Genomic DNA, 27818 nt, shown 5'->3' on the forward strand with positions numbered 1-27818 from the left:
ACTTCGTCTTTATAAATACCCTTATTTATCATAATTTTTCAACTGAAAAGAATAATATCAAATCAAAACGATAGCAGATCAACAAATCTAGTGAATAACACATTATCTAATTTGAATATCACCAATAACCAAAGAATAAGTCTTGTGAATTAGTTATATAGTGGTGAATAACAGAACAATCAATACTATTGCAGTGTATTTATTTTATCTACATTAGCTAGAGGTAAAGGGGGAGGGCTGAGATCTTACAAATAATGTTTACCACACTGTATGTTTGCACCCGTCCAAAAACAGGAACCTCTGGCCTATGTAAGTCTTGTATGATTTTCAATTATAGTTAATTTATATCTTTTGGAGATAAAAATGACATCCATTATCACTGAACTTGTTCACTTTGTTGTTTAGGGGCCAGATGAAGCATGCCTTTGTATCATAAAAAGTAAAATCACAAAAATACTGAACTCAGAGGAAAATCAATTTGGAAAGTCCATAATCACATGGCAAAATCAAAAAACAAAACGCATCAAAAATGAATGGACAAGAACTGTCATATTCCTGACTTGGTACAGGCATTTTCAAATGTAGAAAATGGTGGATTAAACCTGGTTCTATAGCGCTAACCCTCTCACTTTAATAACAGTCTCATCAAATTCCGCTAAATTTACATGATGCGTGAAATAAACGAGATGCTGTCTTTACATGGTGTGTCCAAAGTTTCCTTTTGTTTATAACACTATAAGCAGAACAGTTATTTTCTTAATAGAACAGCTTATATCAAAAATTGCAGAAAAGGTATGGTCATCATCAATAAGCAGAATGGACAAAATATTGTTTCTTTTAAAGTTTTATTTTCATCTTCAGTATCTTTCAGACATGTATAATAAAACACAGACCCAAATATGACTAACAATGTACATAATTACATAAATAGTTTGACTACATCTAATAATATATACATTCATAATCTAAATTTGTGGTTAATCTGAACAATATCAGAACTTATTTCACGCTCTATTGCAGACACTCTATATGGCAGATAAAACATTGCAATAGGATCTTATCTATAGGCAACCAATAGCTTTTTATTGGTTTCAAATTACCGTGCACACAGGAAAGACTGTCATGCACAAAATTTGTTTCATAATTTTACATTGATTTTTTGGGTCCAATCAGTTTCATTTCAGTTTAAAAATAAATAGGAGTCAGATTTTAAATCAGGTGCAGTATGTTTAACCACTTATATCTAATAATAAAAAAACCAAGAATGTGTCCTCAGTACAGGAATGCCCCACTCGCACAAATTTCCTATGTTCAGTGGACCGTGAAATTGGGGTAAAATCTCTAATTTGGCATTAAAATTAGAAAGATCATATCATAGTGAACATGTGTACCAAGTTTGAAGTCGATTGGATTTCAACTTCATCAAAAACTACCTTGACCAAAAACTTTAAACTGGAGCGGGACGGACGAACGGACCAGAAATCATAATGCCCCTATACTATCGAAGGTGGGGCATAAAAAAACATTATATTGCTTACCAACACATTTTCTTCCAATCTTTCACCAAACAAGCAGGAAAAATTATATTATACAAGCACTGGTTTTCTGTCAAACTTGAGAGTCCTAACATTTTCAGAAATTCAAAATTTATAAATATACTTCACTTTAAAATCCTTTTGTAAGCAGATACATTTCACTCTTGTTTAGAGTATTAAAGTACTTAAATTTCATATAGATTCCTTTTCTATTGAAAAAGGTGTTCTCTTTAATAACCATTTGTCGGCACAATTTCTATCCCTTATTGAAACAAAATTTGCTTAGGATTTGAGAACTGTACATTTGTACTAACTGATTTTTTTCCGATTAATTTTGTGTTCAGTGACAACTAGTTTTGAACTAAGCCACAAAAATAAAGTTAAACCATATTAATGACCAGTAAGAAATATGGACAAAATAAAACCATCATAGTATTATCAATGACAAGCGTTAACAGAAATCTTTTAAAATAATGTGAATTCATTAATTTTGATAGGAAAAAATATTCATGGATTAAGGAAAACATATATGTTCTTGCATATTCGATTTTTTGGTTTTATGAAAGCCTGCATACAAGCCTATAGAAATTTGTCATTGATTGAACATTTAATTTCGTGGTTTATGCAAAATTCCACAAAAATTGGTATCCAACAAATACTTATGAATCCACAGTAAGAAACATAAGGCAACCCTGATTATCAGAGGTAAGACATACAAATGATAAGAAAATGACTCTTGGCTAATGTTTGAAACTTTTTGTAAGCATTCTGTATTTTATTTTGAAGAAATTATTATGCAACATTAACATTTAATTGATCCCAAAAACATGAGAAAGATAAAATGGTCATGGCATATTTCTAGATGTTTAATATGTTGTTAGGTCATTTATGTGTACCCAATATTCCCTTTAATGCTGAGTTCACACGTTATTCGATTTCAATTCGCATTAAATAATTAAAATTAGTTTAATTCACATTCGAAACATTTTACGCCCTAACGTCAATTCTAATTCGAATTGCAAAGTGGCTTTAAATACTGTCCAAATAACATTACCTTTTAATTCGTATCAACAAAAGCGTATTTCTAATGCAAATTAGATAATTTGAAATTAAAAAAGAAGAGTGTGAACGTGATTAGCAAATTCGATTTGAATTCTATTGGAATTAAATGTACATGTGCTCGAAGCATAAATCATACACATAATGCATTAGGCAATGTAAAAGTTTTGGAAGTTAAATATGAGATTTTATGCAGTGAGTAGAATACATAATGTGAAAACCTTTAATTAAACACAAAATCTATCAGTTGTATGGTAATATTATGACATAAGATCTTCATTAATAATCCTACTTGAGAATAATGAGATTTGGGTGAAAAAAACTGGACAATATATATAGATATTTTTTGTAATTATATATACATCATAATTGACTGTTAAATAAAAAAGAAAAGGCTTCAATGCATTTGATAAATATTGTGGTTTCAAATCTATAAATTGTGGCCCATTTTCCTTCAAAATCAAGACAATTATACTATTAAACTAAATTTTATCTTTAGATTTTTAGGGCCACAAGTGCTTTTTTATGGATGTTTAGATATCTCGAAAAAAGAATATTGATAAAAAGAGAGGATTTAACATTTTTAATCACACTTTAAAATTGCAAGAAGTGTTTAAAAAAATATTTGAATATGTAGATAAACCTGAAACTATTAGAGAGTACTGTCGTTAGAAAAAACCATAAAAGGAGACCAAAAAGACAATTCAATTATTCAGCCTCTGAAGAAGGAACATCCAAGGACTGAAACACTGTTCAGGCTTTATTATCATCAGGCGCTGTTATTAAGTTATATTGGAATATATTTTCCTATATTTTATACCCAAACCATTAACTTTTCTTTTTATTCTGTTCCAGCTGATCACATTACATGGTTAAAATCTATTTAAATAACAACCTGATTTGATTTGAATAAAAGATGAACAACACAAACATTTTATAGCTAGGAAGTCATTGAAACCCAAATTTTCTGACTATCAGTCATAAGAAGCTCTTTAGCAAAGATTGAACAATGCATGAAGAGTGAACTTTACTGTTTTACAGGTGATATCTATCAACACACGATTACTTCCCTTTCATAACTTTTCCTTTAAATCATATTTGAATATAATTTTGGAACTAACAGTTTCTAAAACTTTCTGAAAATCTTTTTTGTCCTTAAAGCAACATTTGCATTGCTTGTGCCAAGGACTCATGATTGTTTTTTGAATGCTTTCTGTAATTTGTTGAACTAGCACTAAGTCGCTGTTATCGGAGAGCCTTTGTAATTCTGTATACTATAAAACCAAAAACTGACGCCATGGCAAGTCCCACGCCAATTTTCATAAAAAGTCTATCGTTCTGTAAAACTACATCTCTCACATGTCTGAAATAAAAAGAAAAAAAAAGATTATTTATTTTATAATTTAAATAACAGTAGATTAAAAGATTAAGGATTATATGACAATTACTCAAAATAACAACAAATAAAGTTTAAGATTAAGATATTTCCATCAATATTTTTTTGTTAATCATTTCCATTGTAAAACATGAGATGTTAAAAATTTCTTTTGACATTTATCGCAATGTGGACCTGCTAAATGTTAATGTACCTAAAATACAAATAAAATAAATCTTCTTTTTTACAATTGTTTTGCTTTTAATTACCAAAACCTAATCTTTTACCATGATTTCTTAACCAAGCTCTTTCAAACCATTATATGAAAATAAAATCTCAAGACAGGAAATACAACTTTTAAAGCTCCATCACTAATCTAACTGTTTTCTAAAATCCTGTGTATTTATGTTACACAAACTAGAGGCTCTAAAGAGCCTGTGTCGCTCACCTTGGTCTATGTGAATATTAAACAAAGGAAGCAGATTGAAAATTGACTATAAAGGTCAATAACTCCTACAGGGGTCAATTGACCATTTCGTTCATGTTGACTTATTTGTAGATCTTACTTTGCTGAACATAATTGCTGTTTACAGTTTACCTATATCTATAATAATATTCAATATAAAACAGCAAAATTTCCTTAAAATTACCAATTCAGGGGCCGCAACCCAAAAACAGGTTGTCCAATTCATCTGAAAATTTCAGGGCAGATAGATCTTGACTAGATTAACAATTTTACTTCATGTCAGATTTTCTCTAAATTATTTGGTTTTTGAGTTATAAGCCAAAAACTGCATTTTACCCCTATGTTCTATTTTTAGCCGTGGCGGCCATCTTGGTTTGATGGCCAGATCACCGGACACATTTTTTAAACAAGAAACCCCAAAGATGATTGTGGCCAAGTTTGGATCAATTTGGCACAGCAGTTTCAGAGAAGAAGATTTTAGTAAAAGATATATAAAATTTACGAAAAATGGTTAAAAATTGACTTTAAAGGGCAATAACTCCTAAAGAGGTCAACTGACCATTTTGGTCATGTTGACTTATTTGTAAATCTGACCTTGCTGAACATTATTGCTGTTTACAGTTTACCTATATCTATAATAATATTCAATATAATAACCAAAAACAGCAAAATTTCCTTAAAATTACCAATTCAGGGGCCGCAACCCAAAAACAGGTTGTCCAATTCATCTGAAAATTTCAGGGCAGATAGATCTTCACCTGATTAACAATTTTACCCAATGTCAGATTTGCTCTAAATGCTTTGGTTTTTGAGTTATAAGCCAAAAACTGCATTTTACCCCTATGTTCTATTTATAGCCATGGCGGTCATCTTGGTTAGTTGGCGGGGTCACCAGACACAATTTTTAAACTAGATACCCCAATGATGATTGTGGCCAAGTTTCAAATAATTTGGCCCAGCAGTTTCAGAGGAGAAGATTTTTCTAAAAGATTACTAAGATTTACGAAAAATGGTTAAAAATTGACTATAAAGGGCAATAACTCCTAAAGTGGTCAACTGATCATTTTGGTCATGTTGACTTATTTGTAGATCTTACTTTGCTGAACATTATTGCTTTTTACAGTTTATCTCTATCTGAAATAATATTCAAGATAATAACCAAAAACAACAAAATTTCCTTAAAATTACCAATTCAGGGGCAGCAACCTAACAACGGAATGTCAGATTCATCTGAAAATTTCAGGGCAGATAGATCTTAACCTGATTAACAATATTACCCCATGTCAGATTTGCCCTAAATGCTTTGGTTTTTGAGTTATAAGCCAAAAACTGCATTTTACCCCTATGTTCTATTTATAGCCATGGCGGCCATCTTGGTTAGTTGGCGGGGTCACCGGACACAATTTTTAAACTAGATACCCCAATGATGATTGTGGCCAAGTTTGGTTAAATTTGGCCCAGTAGTTTCAGAGGAGAAGATTTTTGTAAAAGTTAACGCCGGACGACGACGACGGACGACGACGGACGACGACGGACGCCGGACGCCAAGTGATGAGAAAAGCTCACTTGGCCCTTCGGGCCAGGTGAGCTAAAAAGGACTACTAAATTTGTAACATGTATCTTTTTTACAAAAACATGCTATATGTACATCCAAATATTAAATTTAAATTCTGAATACACACAAAACAAGTAAAATCATGAGCAGCTATTTAATATGAATATCTATATTTTAGCATTCAAGTACAGCACACTTTCTCTTCTTTTTAAATTCCTTTATTAATATACTATCAATTTATAAGTCTACAACGCTTGTCTTTTTGAAACGGAACAGTAATCATCTTTAAGTGAAAAACTTATAGTAATACTGATGCATTTTGAACCTCAAATCAATGTTTGCCTCCTACATGAGGTTAAATTTCTCTGAACAACTGTATTACTTTTATATACAAGCTTGACTGGAATTATTTTCCAAATTTGGTAGTTCCATAAAATGTTAATATTATGAAGTGAAATATGTTAAATCTGACCCCATAAAAATGTGTAACCTGTTTAAAATGAACACTTTGTCACCTTTGCTTCACTGAGCCTATAGTTAGTATCACATCATGTTTTGAAAATTCGTTTGCAATTCAAATTATTTAATACCCAACACTCATCTTTTCGGAACAAAATTTGTAGTTCAATAAGGAAAAGTTTTAGAAAAGTTTTAGCCTTGTTTTATCATGTTTATGTTAAAAAGATTAAGAAGGCCTTAAAATATATAAACCAATGGATAGCAGAGTAACAAGGAATAATAGCAATAATGAAATATGAGGTCAAAGATTAAGGCATTAATTAATGATATAAACTTCATTAGTTTGATGAAAAAAGTTATACATGTATTTTTGAAGCGAAATGAGCTAATTTGGGTTTAATTAAGCAATGCACGAGGTTAAAGGGGCATAAGGGGTTAAAATTCATGATAACCAATTTGACCCAAATTCTAATAATTGATTTATAACATAATAAAACCTTTATCCAAATAACAAAAAGTCTAAGAGTCACAATTAACAATGCAAGGTTTAAGGTACTGGTATTTCAAAAGATTGATTGATAGATTGTTGATTGCTTAACGTCCAGTGGCAAATATTTCATTCATATTCAGGACAAGAACAAGTTCACAATAAATACAAGAGGAAACCTTTTTTAAATATACAGCAGTGTTTCTTTAACATGCATGAATAAAATTGAGAATGGAAATGGGGAATGTGTCAAAGAGACAACAACCCGACCATAGAAAAAACATCAGCAGAAGGTCACCAACAGGTCTTCAATGTAGCGAGAAATTCCCACACCCGGTGTCCTTCAGCTGGCCCTTAAACAAATATATACTAGTTCAGTGATAATGAACGCCATACTAATTTCCAAATTGTACACAAGAAACTAAAATTAAAATAATTGAAGCATGCAATTCTGTACAATGTCCATAGCTTGTCTATCTTTGTCATAACCTGACAACACTGGTGGTGTAAGCAACCCATATCTGGCAAAAAGGGATTCACTAGACAGTTCTGTTGGTAATATGTAAGTCTGACATTACAATAAATTTTGTTATTAGTTTTAGTTTCTGTTTCCAGGATACAGTTTAGTTACTGGTTAGTTTGTATCCAGCTTGGCTCTATATATAATGACATGAAAAAGGACCAGTACAACACCTCATGCTACAACATACAGCCTGACATTTTTTAATTTCTTTTTTTTAAAAAGGAGTTATTTCCCTTTATTTGTTAAATACTAAAAAAAATTATGATCTGCCTTTAAAACTATCTTTCCCATATATTTTTTTTATTTTGTAAAAGATAAAAATAATAAAGCTTTAACCCTTTCATTATACAATATTTTTTTTGTCACAAGGTCAAGTTATTTTAATGACATTAAGATAACTTGACCTTGTGACCAGATTAGGATATAACTTTCGAAGCTATCTAAAAATAGTACATTAGTTTTAGGTCAAATTCTGCAAGAGTTTTAGACTGCTATGAACTTCACACCAAATAAGTTCATAATTATTCTAAATGTGATATTACGTTGAAAAAAACAATAAAATAAGGCTAGATTATAAAAGTGATTTTCAGGAGTCAAATTCAAAATTTGTCAAAAAATTTATTTTTAAATAACAAGGGAAATAACTCTCTTTTCTAGAAAAACAGGAAACAAAGAAACATGATATATACACAATTATAAACATATCCAAGGAGAGTACATGCAGCAGGCTACAATATATAGATAAAATGTTTGAGACCTGATTTTTTCTTCAAGCCAAAGTGGATTCTGCCGAACCAGTAACATGTGCACGAGTCGTTTGAGATTTCTGAAGGATAAGGACATTGATATAGAGAAGCATAAAAAAAACAAAAAAAGTTTGTTTTCGTCAGGCAAAGTCATGCAATTAAGAGCTAATGAATAATTCTGAACCTCCAGCTTATTTTTAAATGATATTTATAAACAGCTTTTTTTCATTTATAGAATATATTTATGACTATTTCTCTGTAAAAGCTTTTAGAACTATAGACTATTCCATAAAACATAAATAAAACATCCCCTTCTTATCCTCCCAAAGACTTCTTAATGGAACAGCCCTTTAACATGAACATGTATAAAATAGACTAGTACACAACATTAAACATAAATAACTAATTGTAAAAACACTTGTTCATAAGAATTAAATATATAAAGAATTATACTGTTATTACACCAAATTAAGACTAAGTCTAATAGTTGGTTAAATGAGTAACTATACTCTTCTCAGTAATATTTCAAACTTCAAATTTTGAATTAACTTGTTTAATAATTTCCTAATGTAATTACTATTACACTGTTAAATATGTGTGAAAAAAGTAATGATGAAAATATATTTCAAGATGGCCTTCCAAATTCATTTACTGAAAAGAGTAACTTAAATTTGAAGTTGTGCATGTCACAAGACCATTACTTACGGATATGCAGCCATCGTAGCTAATTTGATATAAACATCTTTGTTAATTTTATCTAAACAGGCAAAGTCTTCTGGGGGTGGAAGTTTGAATTTTTGACAAAACTGTGCAGGAGTCATTTCAAAGTCCTGCCGCACTGCAGGGTATTCTGTTTTTCCAGCAACAAATAAAACTGGTATTCTACTGTCTATAAAATGTTTCTAAAAAATAAACAAATATATTTTTCACAGATATTCAGATATATCATCGACAAATAAGTTGTAAAACAGTTTATAGTGTTTTTTTAAAATTCCAAGAAAAATATATCTTTATAAAATAAGCTAACTTAAAAGAGGCATAAACAAGAATGTACCCCCAGTACACAGATGCCTCATCTGTACTTAACTATCATTTTGTATGTTTTATGTTGGCTTTAAAATTAGAAAGATCATAGGGAACATGTGTACTATGTTTCAAGTTGATTGAACTTCAACTTCATCAAAATCTGCCTCAACCAAAAACTTTAGCCTGAAGCGGGACAGAGGGAAGAATGGATGAACAAACGGTCACACATAATGGTCCATAAATGGGGCATAAAAATGAACAGATGTTCAAATTATCTCCCTTAAAATGATAAAATACATTCAGGCAAACTCTAGTAACTAATATCTTATGGTGAGAAGAAAAATATGAAAAGCCTTCAGCATTCAGGCATATTAATTAAAAGACTGAAAGATTGGGACATCATATAACAAATTGTACAGAATTGAATTGTAAATAATCCTACCAGATACATTTTAGCACAGAATTCAAATGACCGAGGGTTGGTCACATCATATAATAAACAAGCTACATCACAATTCATCTCTGTCGGGTTTAACATATCACTAACAACAACATCTACTTCATGTAACTGCAAATAAAAACAAAACAAAATAATGAAATTTAAATAGCAACACTTTAAAACAAGAAAGCTTTACAAATATTCAAAGTCACTGAACCATGACTGAACATTTTGCTGAAGGTACATGGTTAAACAATCTCAAAATAATGCAATAATGAAATACATGTATGCAACAGTCCATCAGTTTTTTTTTTATTGATGATGGAAAGTCAAGTAAAACTTAACTTTTTTAATGTTATGAGGAAATAATAGTGGCCAAATTATTTGAATATAGATTTCTATTTGGATTAAATATTCAACAATTATTTTTTTCTACACTGTTATTTTGAATATTAAAAATAAATAAAATTATGTGCAATCTTTATACTAATGTAGGTGTAAGGCATAACACAAACAAAGCAGTAATGTTTCTATAAAGTAAGATAAAATATTGTAGCTAAATATACAGTTAAAGTGAAAAGTAGTGACATAAGAAGTAGATTGAGAAATTCTGAAAATGTTAATGTTCTGGAGTTCTAATTGGTCCAAACATCATCTATGAGGATTGGTAGATAAAAAACATTAAATCATAAGGATGGAAAGGAAGTTATTCTATTCAGGTATTGGTATGGATTTTGCTCATTGATGAAAACCTATAGTTTTGAACTTCCTATGTCAATTGGTGTCTGTTGGAGAGTTATCTCATTGACAATCATACCACATTTTTTTATTTTCATAAACATGATATCATTTAGTTCAAGTTCAGAAGTCTATAATAATCTGTAGATACTTTAATCAAAACTTTTGACTTACCATTAAATATTTTTCTTGACCATAGACCTGTACAGTATTGATTGTAAAAGTAGATAAATGTTCTTTCTCTAACGTGGCTAAATATCGGAGATTCCGTCCTAAATGACCTTGTAATAACGAGGTCTGAAACAAATATTCAACCATTATAATTTATTCTTATGCATATTAATGAAGCTAGAAAATGCTATATATAACATTACCATATAATATAATATCAAATCTTACCATTACAAAACAAGAATGTGTCCACAGTACACGGATGCCCCACTCGCACTATCATTTTCTATGTTAAGTGGACCGTGAAAATGGAATAAATTCTCTAATTTGGCATTAAAATTAGAATGATCTTATCAAAGGGAACATGTATACTAGGTTTCAAGTTGATTGGACTTCTACTTTATCAAAAACTACCTTGACCAAAAACTTTAACCTGAAATTTGCACTATCATTTTCTATGTTCAGTGAAGTTAAAACTCTAATTTGGCATTTAAATTAGAAAGATCATATCATAGGGCACATGCATACTAGTTTCAAGTTGAAATTCAACTTCATCAAAAACTACCTTGACCAAAAACTTTAACCTGAACCGGGACAGACGGACGAACGGACGGACAAACAGACGAATGATGCACAGACCAGAAAACATAATGCCCCTCTACTATCGTAGGTGGGGCATAAAAAGCTAGGTGTCAGAAACATATTTTTGCCATTATTCAGGACACCAATTCCATGGATTGTGTGCACTAGCTCAGACTTTGTGAGACTGATTAAAAAATGTATAAATCAGCAGAGGTTTCTTGAATTATCATTTAAATAGCGATAATTTAATTTGTGTAACTCACTTTTATCATTGACACTAAATGCAAACATTGCTAAGATCCTTAAACTCTTGAATGTTGTGCATGTTGCTAGCTTAAATTCCACTTGTTTATCATACAACTGTATAATCATGATAATAAATTACATACCTTGCCCACAGACTTAGCACCAAGCACATGACATCTAAACACATTTCTGGAGGTATGTTTCTTGTCTAAATCTATTTTCTTATCTCTAGTGACTATAAAACAACAAACATTTATTTAATGAGAATAATTCCAGCAGCTTTATTTTTCATTATACATAATCTGCTAATCAGAATGCAACAGAAGTACAATTATATTAAACTTTCTGATTTTTTTAATTTCTTCTACAGTTAGATGCATTCAATTTGTCTTATTCCTAGATCAACATCCATTGATTTGTTTCCTCAAAGTTCTATAATATATTTCATATCTTCATGCTAAAAATCTTACTAACTTGTGGATGTCTGATTATGTAATGTTCATGCATGTGTGTGTATTGGACAAGACATAGCTGAGTCAGAGGCGGAATTCAGATATTTTCATAAGTTGGGGCCCACTGATTGATTAAGTATACACATTATTGCTATTTGACCATCATTAGTGGGCATCAAAGAGGTTCTCATTTCAACAACATAATAGAAAATATCTGACGCAACAATGAAAAAGTGATTGTTGTATGTCAATAGTTTTAGCAGCACACATTCTCTGTTCAAGCAGCACTGATTTCCAAATAGGGATAAGGTGTATTAAATTTCTACACAAAATAAATGCAAAACCAAATTATCCTGGTCAAACATGTTATTTGTCTTTCAATATGTTGATTGATCATTGGTGGTCAATGCCACATTCAGCACTTTTTCTATGGAAGTTGCACTTTTGTTTAATAGGTGAACACTGTGTGACTGATTTTAAAATGTACAATTTAGTAGCAATTTTCTTTCAATTGAAAATGGAGATAACAGTTTTGTATTTCAAGTGTAATTGACACATGCATGGTCTCTGATGTCAGCATTGTGATTTTTGATATTTGATCATATAATGTTTTTGTTTTTACTTACCTTGAATAGCCGAAACCTGACTGTCATGTAAATACTGATAACCTAAATAGGCTAAAAATTCTATAGTTCTAGGTACATCCAGAAGTGTGGTCAGTCTGAAAATATATAAATTTGACAAATTCAGGTACAAGTCTAAAAGTGTTGGTTTGAAATTATAAAGTTATGCTAGTTAATATTCATTTGGAGAAATACAGTGTCATCTGGTACTTTTAAAAAATATGCACATGATTTTGGGTGTTCTTTGGTTTTGATTTGTATCATAAAGTTGACTTTATTCCATGTCAGGTTTTTTTTCAAATGGAAGCCATCTTTGATTTCTTGAAGTCATTTTTTGTCACTGAAAATAATGGCACATATGGTATCTTAAATCAAAATATATTTGAATCCTGCTTTCCATAAAGTTTGGACAGCGTTCCCATAGAAATTCTCTTACAAATCATCATAAGAATCATATGTCCAACTTTTGTTCAAAGATCAGAAATAAATGTGTACTTTCTCGCAATTCATATTTGTAGATAAAGATAATATGCTATTCTCTTCAAAATACAAGCCTGCATCTTTTTCTTCAAATAAACCTTACTGAGTATGATAACCATGTGATGTTTTATATCAAATGGATGTGGCGGATAATATAAAACTTCATAAAAGTTATTAACTTACGCCCACTGAGCCAGATAACCTTGCGATGTTATCCAACCATTAGGATTGGTACAGACTGTATTATTAACATCTTGTCCCCATGGCATCACAGGACAAGTACTAAATAAGTTCTGTAATTCTGGTGGTGACAAGCACCCATCACTATCCTGAAAATAACAAGAGTAGGAGTAAAAGATAATAGAATTTAAAATGTTGCAGGTATGATAATGTACATTTTTAGGCTAATCAAATTTAAAGTCAACCATGATGAATAGGATGACATTAGTGATGATGATAATGAAGGAACTGTACAATTTGTATATTGACTGCAAAACTTTAGATAAAGTTGCTCAAAAACTAAAGATAAAAGTTTTTCAATCCTTAAGATAAAGTTGGTCAGACTAAAGATGAAATTATTTTTAAAACATTTTGAAGATTTTAAGCATTGTATAATTCATAACTTCTACATAGAAAGGTCTGTAGGGACCCCTATTCTGACTTGCTCATACTGACGTTTAAATTTGGTTGATCCGTTGTCAAAAAAGAATCCACCTGTGTCACATCAACATGGTTGCCATGGGAGATAACTCCAACTTAAATTATGTCAAAACCTATCTATTTACAATAAGCTGTTCCAAAGATCAAGGGAATTTATGTTAATAGTTATCAAAGTTACCAGGATTATAAAAGTTTTCTTACATATTTTGTCCTGTTTGTGTGTCAATAATAGTATGATAATGTATAAGCTATTGTCTTACAAGTTATATTACCTAATACTTACTTCATCATATTTATTGAAGACCATTTTAAGAAACTGTATCCCTTGTAACGTTAACTCTGTTGTGGAACCAGATCCAACCATTATTCTGTAAAAGAAAAGAAATTTTCAAAAACTGATCTGTTTGAATGTATTGGGTAATCAAAAACTAGGTAAACATAATCTTTTGATCTTAACTGGTGTTCATATTTTTTTCTTTCAAAGATTCACTATCTTTCAGTCAATTGCATAAAAGGAAAACAAAAATTGACCTATTTAACCTGGATTATAATTATTTTGTATCATATTTTGGTCAAATCAGTAAGCAATTCCAGTATTTAACTGATATGTTGCTGAAATTTGATTGAAGATTTTTTGTTTCATTTAAAACATTTAGTTTGGCATTTTTTAATTCATGAATACTGTGGTAGTTAGTATTCAACAAAACAATCAAATGAAGAATTTCAGTCTGACTTTTCTAAACATATAAACCTTTGTACAAATAATTCAAATCCAAATCCAGATTTGAGATATAAGAAGTTAGTTGCTAAAGTATAAAATAAAATTTACTTTGGGTATAAAAAATCTCTTGTGAGTTGCAATCGATCATCGTAACCAAAAGCCCTCATAACTGTCCATGTTGTCTCATGTCGACCTCGTTGTATAAATAATGTGTGTAGAAATAAAAATCCTGAAATGAAATTGTTATTAAATATTATACCTTTGAAACACTACAATTTTGAAATAATGTATAGAAAACACGTCTCCAGGTTTAGGATTTTCTCACTGTTGAAGACCTGTGGTTGCCTTGTGCTATTCTAGGTTTCCCTTCTTAATTTTCTTATGTCCCTAAAAAACATATGATCTTGTTTTTTTGGTTTGATGCCATATTGGTCCAGGTTCTCCTTTCTATAACAATTAGGCTGATATGATGCAGAATTTTTTGCTGAAAAGTCCATTTGCCAATTACTTCCCTTTGTCAAGTGTAAACTGGTTCTATATCTGACAAATTTGGCTTTTGCTCTATATGGGACATTTGGCTTTTGCCAATGCATTGCATGATTTTGCCAATGCATTGCATGATGAGTTGAAAGTGATATATCTGTGGTTTGACTAATTTTTCATGAAAAATAATTTCTGATGTCAAAAGTATTAAGCTTAACAACAAATTAATGTAGTTAAAAAATTTGAAAACCTAAAGAATTCTTTAACCAATGTTCTCAAAAATGAAAACTTGAATTGGTGGTGTGATACCTAAATATAACAACATACCTTTTAGCGTTAAGGCATTTTCTTTGACCCCATCAGTTATATTTCTTTTCACAATTGACTTCACATCATCTAAGGCTTGCTGATGTAGTGGTGCATTAAAACATTTCCTCTGTAAAAAATAAAGGAGAAAATTCAATTAACAATATCACATGAGAATGAAAAAGGGATGCAGATTATACATGATCAAATACCGTAAATCTCCTTTGAAGTCAGAGAAAAATTTAAATTATACAGTGTCCTGATCATGCTGATAGCAGCATTAACTATCATTCTGAACTTTTTGATCACACAGCTTATGGGTTCATATATACTGATCAAGTAACCAATCATAATGCAGGGTTTTATAGCTGTGATATTTCACTTTGTTTTTAAATAACAAACAATCTAACAGATAGACTAGGTAAATGCAGTATACCTGCCACTCTGGTAATGGGGCTCAACGAGTATAAAAAAAAAAGAAACTGACATGGGACACATACCATGATTATGAAAACTAGAAACTTCCCCAGTTTTAAGTATTATCTAAGCTTTTAGTCACAACAACCAAAAGCAGAAATTCATTATACCATGATCAACATGCCACAATATCTCACACCTGAAACCACCTCTGAATTACAATCATGCTTCAGTATTAACATCCCTGATATTAACGGTTATTATCAAAATGTACAGCTGAAGCAAATACTAACAAGAATGTGTCCAAAGCACACAGATGCCCCATCCACACTATCATTTTCTATGTTCAGTGGCCTAGGAAAATGGGATAGTCTCTAATTTGGCATTAAAACGCAGACGGACAAACCGAGGGACAGACAAACAGACTGGAAAACATAATGCCCATAAATGGGGCATAAAATAAACCCATTGTTAATCCGGTAAACATAAAAAACACCATTAAGGTGGTACCCAACACTACAGGGAGAGTAAATTCAACAGAACGTTTTAATGACGTTGTGTTCTTAAGCCAATAATAAGCTTCTCAATGATCAAAATAAGTGTTTGTCAAACTGCTATATAACCAGTGTATTTTTTTCTGATTAAACGGTTGGTTCAAATCTTTTGAAATTTTTATATTTTAGTCAAAGGGTCAAAGTAATAATTGTCAAAATTTTTAGAAAATTAAACGAGCCAAATTAATTTTAGTTAAAGTGTTAGGTACCACCTTAAGATAATTTAATAGGACAATTGTTACTGCTTGATAATAATCAGTCTATACATTATGGCTTATGTTTGTGTTTGTGTAGGATCAATAAATACATCTCAGGGCTTTCATAACTTGCTTTAGACGTGGTATGGATCATTGTTAATGTCAGTATGATGTCTATAGTTGCTATTGATCCACTATATCATTTGGTTTCTGGTGAAGAGTTGTCACATCAGAAACCATAATATGGGTTTGGTAAATATGTAGGAATTACCGATTGAAGAAGGTTGTAGGGGAGATGTAAACTGTTGCTTTAATAAAAATTTGTAATATAAATCAACAAAGAAATCATCAAATGTAGTAATTCATCCTCAGTGTAGAAGCATTTTTTACTAGTCTATGACTACCTCTGAATATAAAGCAGTGGATCTTTAATTGAAGACAAATGAATTCTATGCATTTCTGTAATACAAAAGCTGTGCTGCAAAATATTTGGAACATGTAAACAAATGAGTTTTTTCTTCCCAAAGAAAAAAAAAGTTCTTATATAATTAGAGACCTGAAAAAATTGCTTATAGAGAAGTTGAAATGTTAGCAAGCTTGCCTGCACTATCATGTTATTACAATGTAACGATTCGTCAAGTGATGTAACTAAGGCTAATTAAAGCTTGCTGTAAGACCAATGCAAAGTGCAAATCACCAAAGCTTATCAAATAGGAGCGGATTGTCTGAAGAAAGACAATCATTTACTGTTAAGTGTTATGGTGTACAAAATTTTAAGTCTTAGATTTTTTTATTAGTTTTTTATGTACTATATTTTTCCCCACCCTACAATGCACAGACCTGTAAACTCTAAACTAACTGTATTAACATTCAGTTGCCAGAGTAAACAATAGTGGAATGTGGGCAGAAGTTTTTATACCTCTTACTCAACTCCCAAAACTGATAAATACATGATATCTGTCAACTATGCAGCTAAAATCTGAGAAGCAGCCATTGCAAAAGCAAAAATTTGTATATAACTCTACCTTTCAATGATTTCTTTTTAATACTTTTCTTGTTGTTGCAAGTCTGTCAACTTTCAGTAATTTAGTTATCCCTAGATTTGGCAAGCCACTTAACCTCAAGGCTTCACCCCTGCATTTGCCGAATACATTATTCTTAAACCCCTTGCCAATCTGCTGCAGCAATAAGCTCAGCATAATGTCTTTAATTTTAGACATTTTTGCAAGTTAAAACTACAGGATAGCCGCAATTGCTAGCAAGTTAACCATTAAAGTCTTATAAAGTCACCTTCAACTCTGTATATATCTGAAGTAGGAACAGTTAAATTCATACAACGTTTAATGTAATCATATTTGTACACATACATGTAAGCCCCTTTTCACAATCTGTTGATTTTATTAGAGTTATTAAAAAAAATCAAAGACGGCTTAAATTATAATTCTATGGTGGGTATAGTATTTCTTGCATGATCACTAAATTTTAACATGACAGTTCAATAGATAACAGTCCCAAAGAAGATATCCCAATTTAATTGGACACAATATTCTGAATATGAGCAGACATTACTTCTCAATGCTGCATAACTTGTGCAAACAAAACATTATATAATAATTTTTAAGTCTTGGTTTTACCAAGATAGGGATCAAAGCCATGACCTTGTGCACTTGAAGTCTGTATGCTACCAAGAGAATGATCATGACTGTCATACCTAATCAGAAATAATTAGATAGCAAACACCAAAAGTAAAAATACTCTGATACAAAAATTAAATATTGAGTATGTTATTAAATCAGGTGTTTATTTTTAGTTTTTTTTATCCACTCAAAACCCAGAAATGAAGCTCTAATTAGGTAAGCATCATTACTGTGCAAAATATAGTGGAAATAACTGTGAATAACTACCGCACTTGGGTATAATTAAAAGAACTCAAACATTCACGGGATTCTAAAACCACATCAGATTGTCAAATCATTACTTACGGACAAAAACAACTGCAAAATACCAAATCTTTTGATTCTGCATGAATTTATTATTGTGATTGTTGGAAAGTACTTAAAATAGGCCAAACTATAAGATAAATTATTCAGATTTCAGGAAATGTTGCATTCATTTGACATGTTTGATGATATCGAAATTTGATATGTATTTTTTTACTTTTGCAAAACCTACCCTGCAGCTAATTTCACTAAAAATTCTTAATTGAATATTACAATATATAAGTCCCATGATCCTTTAGTAGTAATTATATTCTAAAATACAAAATCACCCTTCTCCCAAAAAAAAACCCTCCTCTATAAATAATAAATATTCTATTTGTTTTCCCTGAAATATAATTCTTAAAATGTTTCAATTTTAATATAAAAGCAGAAATTTATATCCAGTTGTATCATAATTCTGACAGTAATTTTTTTACATTAATTATGTCTATAACATGTATAAGATATGGGTTATACTTCAACGATACATCAGCCAAACAACATATAAAGCAAGAAGACATCTAGAGGTCAACATAGTATCTATCATACATGTCTATACAATATGCCATACACTAAATCAGAATGAATACAGAATATTAGACAAAAAAATAAGCAATACAACAGTAGGGATATTGTTATTATTCCTGTAACTAAATCCCTGCACTTGACAAAACCTAAGGAATAGTGTTTTTACCTACTTAAGTCACCCAACCTTCAACACTAAGCAAAGCAAAGTATCATGATACCTCTCAATGTGTTCGAGACAGTCATCTTAGCTAAATATCTTTAAACCACTTAGAGTTTATAAAATAAATCCTTCAGTATCTATTGTTTTACAGATCTTTGTTTGTGTATTCATTTACCTGAAACAAATGGACTTCATCATCGTTCAGTAAATGGTCATTATCTAGGTCACAAATCTGAAAAAAATAGTTTTAAGATAATTTAAACAGCTGTAAGTTAGCATGAAAATTACATGAAATTATTCATCCTTTAGTAGGAGTAAATAACACTATTTTATATCTAGGTTGTATTTTTACTAGTTACAAGAATGGAATATTTAAAATTATTCCATATTGATAAATATTAGTAGGTTTTTCTATATGAATGGGATTTTGAATAAATAAGCATAATCACCTGCGGAAAAGGGATATTCACCACGCAAAATGTCGCGTGCTTTTACGTGTATAATTTTGGTATAAAACGTTTGATGTACAATTGGTTTTGGTAAATATTTTCCATTACATTAATTTCTCTCGGAATATGGAATAAAACAATTACTGTCTTTTGTTTCGGTAAATATGGGGTTTAATTGACTTTTAAAAAACTGATATTCACTTCGGCCGTCAGCCTCAGTGAATATCAGTTTTTCAAAAGTCAATAAAACCGCATATTTACCTCATCAAAAGACAGTAATAGTATAATCTCTTTTTGGGTGCATTTTGGTTATAATTATTTTTTTTGAATTGCATTGTTTCAAAATGTTCTTTCCTGTTCGAGTATTAAAAGGTAGCTACTTCTTGATATCAATATATCTTTCTTAGTGAATGTTTGAGAGAAACAAATAAATTGAATTCTGATGCATTCTGTGTTTAATTTTCAATTTTTTATATCTTTATATTACTTCATAAATTTGGATGGTATTCTATTTAACATTCAGACACTTAAATTTGCGGTAATAAAACATCTGTCATGTTGCAAGCATGGTCCTCCAAACAACAATGAACATTGCTACATGGAAAATATCAGGGTTGTTTTCCCAATAAAAACATTGCAATAACAGATGTACAATCAAATCTGATTAGTTTACTACAATGACCAACTAACCTTCATCAGTGTCAGCTCAATAAATGTATGGTTGCGGATATTGGCCTATTAATTCTGTGCAAAAATTATATTTTCAAATTTTCTGTGTTTTATGACAATAACTCAACTATGAAATTTCAAACTCATTAATGATGTAAATAAACCCTTGGAAGACCAGTATTAATACATTACCTTGAATACTCTTGTTAACGCTTTCTTACACAGTGGTGTCAGCTGAAAAAAATAAATATATGCTTTAAAGTGTGAAAGGCGGTCAAATATAATTAAAAAAAACAACAAAAAAACAGAGAGCTAACCAAAATCAAGAACACAGATTTGACAATTAACGATACAAATGTAATATTTTACAAAATTTCCATGTAAAAAGGACAAGTTCGATGAGTACCCATTTTGGCACCCCCAATTTACTCATTTTTCAAATTTTTTAATGTCCTTTTTTACTGTATATCATTTTTGTTTTCAGGTTGCCGTTTTTCTCATTTCAAATGTTTTACATTTTGCTTTGTTGGGGCCTATTATAACTTGCTATGCAGTATACCTTTGGCTCATGATTGAAAGCTGTACCGCCACTTTAAGTTGCTAACATCTTTGGCTTAAGACTTTCATGAAAAGTTGTCTCATTGGCAATCATACCCAATCGCCTAATTTATTTATAACTACGAATAGTACAAGTAAATTAAATGATTTTGAACCATCCTTTTTGGAAACTGTTAGACTTTTTAGTTCTTGCAAATTTCATTTTTGAACCAACCTCTTTTTCTTCAGGATTATATACAGGGGCTGTGGGATGCAGTACTGCTTTCTGTGCATAGTAAAACATCTCACTTATATTTTTCAGCGTTCTTGCCGAACACTACAAAAAAGCATTTATAAAACATGATGTATTTAAGAACATAGAAAGTACTCTTTTTTTCATGGGACACAAATTTTAGCAAATATCCTATTCATGTTCATGCTATTCACAAATTTTGTAATACCAATAAATCACATTTTCTCCTATTTTTTTTTATGTATGAAAATACAACGGAAAACTTGTTGAATAAGAATTGAAAAAAATATATGGAAATTTGAACAACTAATTTCAATTATATATATCATAATGATTGTACAAAATGTATTTTTTTCAGAAGAAAATTGAGGTTTAAATTTGTCTTAGTAGGTAAGTAAATATAAGATTATTAGCAAAACAAATCAATTGATTAAAGCTGCCATTGGGAAACCAGAAGTTACTGATTTACGTATTACTATATTATGCATTAAAGTGAGTAAAATCCTAATGTGTGGTTCAAATGTTTCAAAAACATTGTTCTTTAGTTGTGCAGCAGTTGTTCTATTAAAGCTCCATTTTTTTTAAATCTTTGTTTATCTGTACTAATAAATATAGGATTAAACGCTTTTTTAAAGGAATTTAATCCTTTGAATTCTTTAAAATTGGAGAAAGGGTATATATATTTTTTACACGCCTTACCTTTATCACACGTAAATTGTATATTTATGTCATTAAATAGGCCTGGCGCATGAATTTATTTGTTGGTTAACGCAAAAATATGTCAACGAAATTTATTACGTGAAATGTCTGATTAAAAATCAACTGCAAAAAGTCTTATTTTCATTCAAACTAACGTTTTTGTGGATTATTTAATTAAATTATGAAGGTGCAGTGAAAATAAATTTTGAAAACATCAGTATTATTATCGCTGTCATCTTGATTAAATTGGTTACAAAAAGAAGTTGGTCATTGTCGTCTATCAAAAAATAACCAACATTAAGATCATTCTCTCGACCAATCATATCAACCTATTCCCTAATATGCAAATCATATAAGAATGATATTAAAATAATCATTTAAATATGCATATCATTAAAAATTCATATTGATGTCTGAAACCGCAAGAAACTATAGGAATGATATTATAATAAAAGAGTTATTTCTCTTGTCCAACAACCAAAGAACTAATTTGAATCAAATTTAAATACAAAAGTATTAAAAAAACAATCTGGGTATGGCAATAAAAAGTTTTGAATAATATGAACCAACACTTTTGCAATAAATTGTGTTAAACCCGTTCATCAGCATGTTTTGAGGAAATATTGTCGATGTAAAAAATGTATTTTAATTTTCTCACCTCAACACATGTTTCCACTTCAGCAAAGTCATTCAAGATAGGCATCATGGTCTGAAAAACAAATAAAAATAAATTTTCTAAACAATTTTGTCAGAACTATAAGTGAAATTTGTTCATGAGTTAAAAAGTGCCACCCTTCTTTATGTTTAATTCTGGAACAGCCCTCTCATTGAAAATTGTAAGGGAAACCACATTCTAATTGCATTTATTGGTAAGAAAACAATTGACTACAATAATAAATACGCAAAAAATATTTGAACTGGTCATAAAAAACCTCATTTATATGTACAATATTTGATTCAATATGCTAATGGTTGTCACCATCACAAATCTGCCAGAAATGCTACTGTAAAGATATTTGCATTATTTCAAAACCATTTTAAATCAGATATATCATATTTAAAGATTTATAAAACTAAATAATATGGTGGTTCCTACCTCCATTGTACTGAAATCCAGTAAATCTGACTTGTTTCCCACTAATATAATTGGATTACTGTGTTCCTCTCCTCGACATTGGCGAATATAAGGTAACCAAAATGTGGTGATCTGAAAAAGAAAAAAAAAACTTGTAACAAGTGATACATCTACAGAGTAGAGGTTTAAACATATTCAACTGTCCACAATGGAAGTCAACACAGTGTGGGCAAAATCATTAAAAAAGTCACAAGTGGAAATCTTTCAGATTTTGAGTAATTTCCTTTCACAGAATTTAAAAAAAATGTAAATAGCTACTCTTCTTACTTAAATTTAAACTAACCAAATTAATACATTTAGAGTCTCTGATTAGAGAGCCTAACTTAATAGTAGTGATGAATTAAGCAAGTCTAAACAAAAGTATAATTGTTTTATGATATATTTTTTTAAAGTCTAGAGGTCAAATTATAACGAGTCAAATATGGCTTTTTTAAGATATGTCTGTAGACCTCCAAATATGCTGGCAAAAGGGAAGTTATTCTTCTTCAAATTGCACCAATTCAAACCTATCTATAGAAATTCTTCTGCAACAACTGCAAAAACTTATGTTGCCATTAATGAAATGAAATGTCTGTACTTACTCTTTCAATCGTATCTTCATCTTCCACAGAATACACCAAACATATAACATTGGACTATGTAAAAATAGAATGAAAAATCTTGGTACATGAATGAATATGAAATAATTAGCTTTAAAATATGAAAAACAGACAAGAGGAATATTTTATTGAGTTCAACATAAAATGATATTTGCTGATATAATACATTTTTCTTCAATTTTTATTTATGAAGCACCATTCTAAACAGTGAATTCCACTGCTAAACCTTTAAAATATATATGGAAATAATACCAATTTACTGGGTTTTTTTTAAATCTAGCAGCCATTATTTCCTGCATTCTCTGGACCAGAACTATGTGAAACTATTTCAGTATTTTTGTTCTACAAGGATGGAGAGTATAAATCTGTATCATAACTCAGAATGTGTGAGATATCAAATGAAGCATGAGCAAAGCGCCCAAAAGAAATCTTGGAATTATCCAATTAGAGTAGAAATTTAGCAATAGGAAATGATAGGTAACAAATTGCTAAAAGTTGCTTCAGGTGTTTTTTTTCATGCTCATTGCTGACGCACCGCTGACCTATGTGAAATTAGGCTTGGAAACCCAAACATGATTGACATCAACACATTCTTTAAGTGCCTGTCACAGGCCAGGAGCCTGAAATTCATTGGTTGTTCTTTGTTGCTGAATGTAGCTGTAATTCTTAGTTCTTGTTTTTTTACTTAATTTAGCGTGTTATTTTTCTCCTTCGATTTGTTTTGCATTTATCATTTCAGGGCCTTTTATAGCTTACTATACAGAGTGGGTAATTATCATAGTTTCAAGCTGTATTGTGACTATTATTTGCTAAATTCTATCTCATTCAGTATCTGATGGAGAGTTGACTAATTGGCAAACAACCAACATCCTTTTTTTTTAAATAGCACTCTCTTAATATTTGGCATGTAATCACAGCCTAAACATGATGTGGCCATGGTGGCTGCATACGTTCACATCCAAACAACAAGGGATGCCCAGTATGTGTAATCTATTCTGTTACTCTTAGGTCTAGATAAGACCAAAATAAAAATAGGCCTGTGTCCAGTTGCAGGCCTTACATAATCTGATTGGTAGGTTGGCAAGAACTTTCTTAAATATTTTTTTCTTCAATCTTTCTTTGTAGTTCTTTATACTCTTGTTAAAATCTTTTTGAGTTTGAAACATCATAAAAGTTTGTTTATCAAGTTTTTTGTTGCATTTCATCATGTTCATCAACCAAACTGTGAGCTCTCTAGTGAAGTCCAGCTACAATGTATGGTTTATTATCATTTATGGTCACAAAAACACTTTAATAAAATTACAATTTACCTTTACAATTTCTGCCTGTAAAGTTTCTTCATCTTGTTCCTGTGCTATAAAAAGAATTTTACTTTCATTATAGCTATTGTACATTATGACTGAGTACTGTCAATTTATGAAACTTTTGTGTGCTTTTTTGTTGCAATTATAATCCAACAGACAAAAGTGCAAGATTGGTTATTACAATTTCAGATTAGGTTTCATACAAGTAATTCTGTAAACAAAAATGTTAAGAGTAAGATTTTATTTTTGCAACTGCTTTTTCTGTCTTAATTTACCCTTAGAACATGTAGAGCTTAGTCCAAAAATAAAATTAAAACCTAAGATGTGACTAACCTTTCCACCTAAAAAGCAGCCTAAAAAAATTGTGACAAAAATTGTTTCAATTTTTTTCTCAAGTGTGTTTGTGTGTGCTAACAAGGTTTTTTTTGTAGATAACATATGTAACTAAGCTTTTTGGCAAAAGACATAAATCCTACGTACTTACACAACCCTACAAGGCATAGGAAAGTAGGATAGGAAATATTAAACAAAGAATACTTTCTTTATCAAACATTACAAACAAATTCAGAAATTTAAATAGTATCTCCTATACTGTAAACCAACTTATTTTCGCAGATACTTTATTTCGCGTTTTACCCTTTGCAAACTATTTGGCGGCTATTTATTTTCACGATTTTCTAATTTCTGGCTATAGTTTAATAAGAAAGATCTGAGTTTTACACATTCGCGACGATTTATATTCGCGTTAATTTTCTACTCGCCTAAGTCGCGAAAATAAATCGCTCGTAAAAATAAGTTGGTTTACAGTATAACATGTACAATGTACATGATATATATATGAATTGCGCTCTAAATGTCTTTTGGGTGTATGACGTTTAATATATAATAAGTTTTTACTGTACGTACAACTATAATCTACTATATGTGTAGGAACTCTTTCTGGAGTAACATCAGCAGGAATAGTGATTTCTTCAGCTTTGGCTGGAACCTGAAAGAGAGATAATAATAATCCATGAACACACAACTTGGACAAATCTTGATTATCTCCCATTGCTATTACTCAATATTTATTTGTCAAGTATTATTTATTAGCTTGGGAGAATTGCTGTTTACTGTCCTTGACCTTACTAAATGCTAAAAAATAGAAAAAAAGTAAACTTACACAAGTTTGAATTGAACATGTCTTGAATGAAGTTTTTATAACATTTTTCCTATATATGAAATCACACTAAGAATAAGTTGCTATATATAATAAGCAGTTTGTATGCAAGAAGCAGGAAACAAATATTCCTCATCACTTTTGTTTATTCCTACATATTTGTTCATGCTTATTTTATACATTGTCTCATTGGCACTCACACCACATCTTCTTAAACTTATGATAATTGGAGGTCAATTCACATTAAAAAAATGCATTTCAGCCATTATGTAAGTAAATCATTCTTTACCTCTTCAGGAAACTCTTCACTGACAAGAGTCAATATCAAGGATGTCTTTCCAACTCCAGCTGCAAAAAATGAAAACTTATTATATTAACTGTTTATTTGTACTAATATTAGGAATACATTGTACACTGAAAAGGCAATAAAGTACAGACTGCTGACCTACATGTATGTGTAGTGATAATATGAAGTAATCTTGACTTATATTTTTGTAAGTGTAGTGCTTGGAAAAATGCTGATATCAAAATAATTAAACTTGTGGACTTCCAAGTGTTTGCATTTGCCATGTAGCAGACAATCGACGTGCATGATAGGAAAAAAACAAACAATTCAAAATTTTAACACTGATCAACTGGTTTAAGTACAAGACCGTGCAGGTTCAAGTAGGTTATCCTAATTACTGAATTCATGTGCATCAGAACCTGTGAAAACCTTGACAGATTGTTGATATTTACAGAAAGCGCTATTTCCATGATTTCAAGTTTTATCATGTTTATTGAGGTAAAAAATTGATATCAATAGTACATGATTTAATCATTTTAAAGAGACTTCTGCATCCTGTCATGTTAATAATGTATTGTATTGATAGGAAATCATACGTGAAATTTGCACATTTATACTTATAGCTCTACTGAGTTCTAAATGAAATGAAAGATACTGGCTAAGTTGGTCAAAAATGTAATAACACGCTTATGGTATATTTATCTTTGCTGTCACCATGGGGTTAATTAACAGATACTTGTTTATTTTGCAGCATTGTAGTATTAACATTTGAGGTCAAGTTCCTGTTAATATATATAATTTTGTAGCAAATTGTAGAACTTGTAAGATTCATCTAATCAATGTTAATGTGACAAATTATGGCTCCAATCCGTTCCTTCAGCTCAGTGCAAAGCTTCAGATTGAATGGTGGAAAAATTATCCAGGTTTTGAAAAGGTAGAGTTGTCCAGCCCAGCTACCAACCATTGGAATACACCTTATTGCTAATCATGTAATCCCAGCTGACCTGGACGCTTGTCAGAACTTTCTTCTTCCAGTTAAGCGGCCGCAATCAACCGTCTGATTATTCTGCCACTGTAAATTCAAATTTTTTTTTCACTTTTCCATTAAGACATCAGATATTTTGTATTGTGACGTCAAAATTTTACCGGAAACTGTGTGATATCCAGTAATGGTGGACAAATAGCGATAAGGTGTATTAAATTTTACACAAATTATGTCACTGACATAGTCCAAATAATTATGACGTCTTGACGAAGTAAGGCGTCAAAGAAAAAAAATATAATAGCCTTTCAAGAATTCATAATTATTTGGACTATTAATTCACTGACACAGATTAGGACAGTAGCAGATCCCTAGTTTATGCAATCTTTTGGTGGAGAATGTTTAGAAGATTAAGAAAACAGAACTTACGATCACCCAGCAGGAGAATTCGAACATCACTTTTTGTTGACATTGCAAACGCTCACAGAAATAGTACAAATATTTTTATGGAAGGTCACATTGCATTCATTTCCATGCAAAAACAAGAGAAACGTATTATTCGTGAATGTCTGATTACTGAATTGAAGTTTTGATCAGATTAATCACATTTCAACAGATGTCATGTAAGTCATAAATTTGCATTAAATAATAGAAAAGCATGGGAAATCGCATAGCATTGAGCACGATGCTTTTTAGAAGGGGAGATCAATGTCGTCCATATTTAATGAAATTGATTTCTCGGGACTGTCCTCATAAAATGATACTAAAGTCTAGAGAGT

General features: G+C 30.7%; 1 protein-coding gene across 2 annotated transcripts; it reads right to left on the minus strand.

Moving 5' to 3' along the window:
• Nucleotides 1-828: 828 nt before the first annotated feature.
• LOC134724474 (mitochondrial Rho GTPase 1-A-like) lies at nt 829-27795 on the minus strand. Of its 2 annotated transcripts, XM_063587504.1 has the most exons (21): nt 27469-27795; nt 26061-26119; nt 25519-25600; nt 24619-24662; nt 23291-23344; nt 22671-22781; nt 22233-22283; nt 20858-20959; nt 20278-20319; nt 19143-19199; nt 15154-15262; nt 14452-14572; nt 13906-13990; nt 13146-13291; nt 12486-12580; nt 11551-11642; nt 10583-10705; nt 9674-9799; nt 8911-9107; nt 8217-8285; nt 829-3957 (listed from the first exon to the last, which is right to left on the minus strand). In XM_063587504.1, exons 1-21 carry the CDS (start codon nt 27509-27511, stop codon nt 3840-3842), a joined length of 1926 nt encoding a protein of 641 aa, XP_063443574.1. In that variant the 5' UTR covers nt 27512-27795; the 3' UTR covers nt 829-3839. The 2 variants fall into 2 exon arrangements, with proteins under 2 accessions (XP_063443574.1, XP_063443575.1); XM_063587505.1 differs by lacking the exon at nt 8217-8285 and having other exon boundaries at nt 27469-27794.
• Between the last annotated feature and the right edge of the window lie 23 nt (nt 27796-27818).

Source organism: Mytilus trossulus, chromosome 7, assembly GCF_036588685.1.
Source record: "Mytilus trossulus isolate FHL-02 chromosome 7, PNRI_Mtr1.1.1.hap1, whole genome shotgun sequence".
NCBI classification, from domain to species: domain Eukaryota; kingdom Metazoa; phylum Mollusca; class Bivalvia; order Mytilida; family Mytilidae; genus Mytilus; species Mytilus trossulus.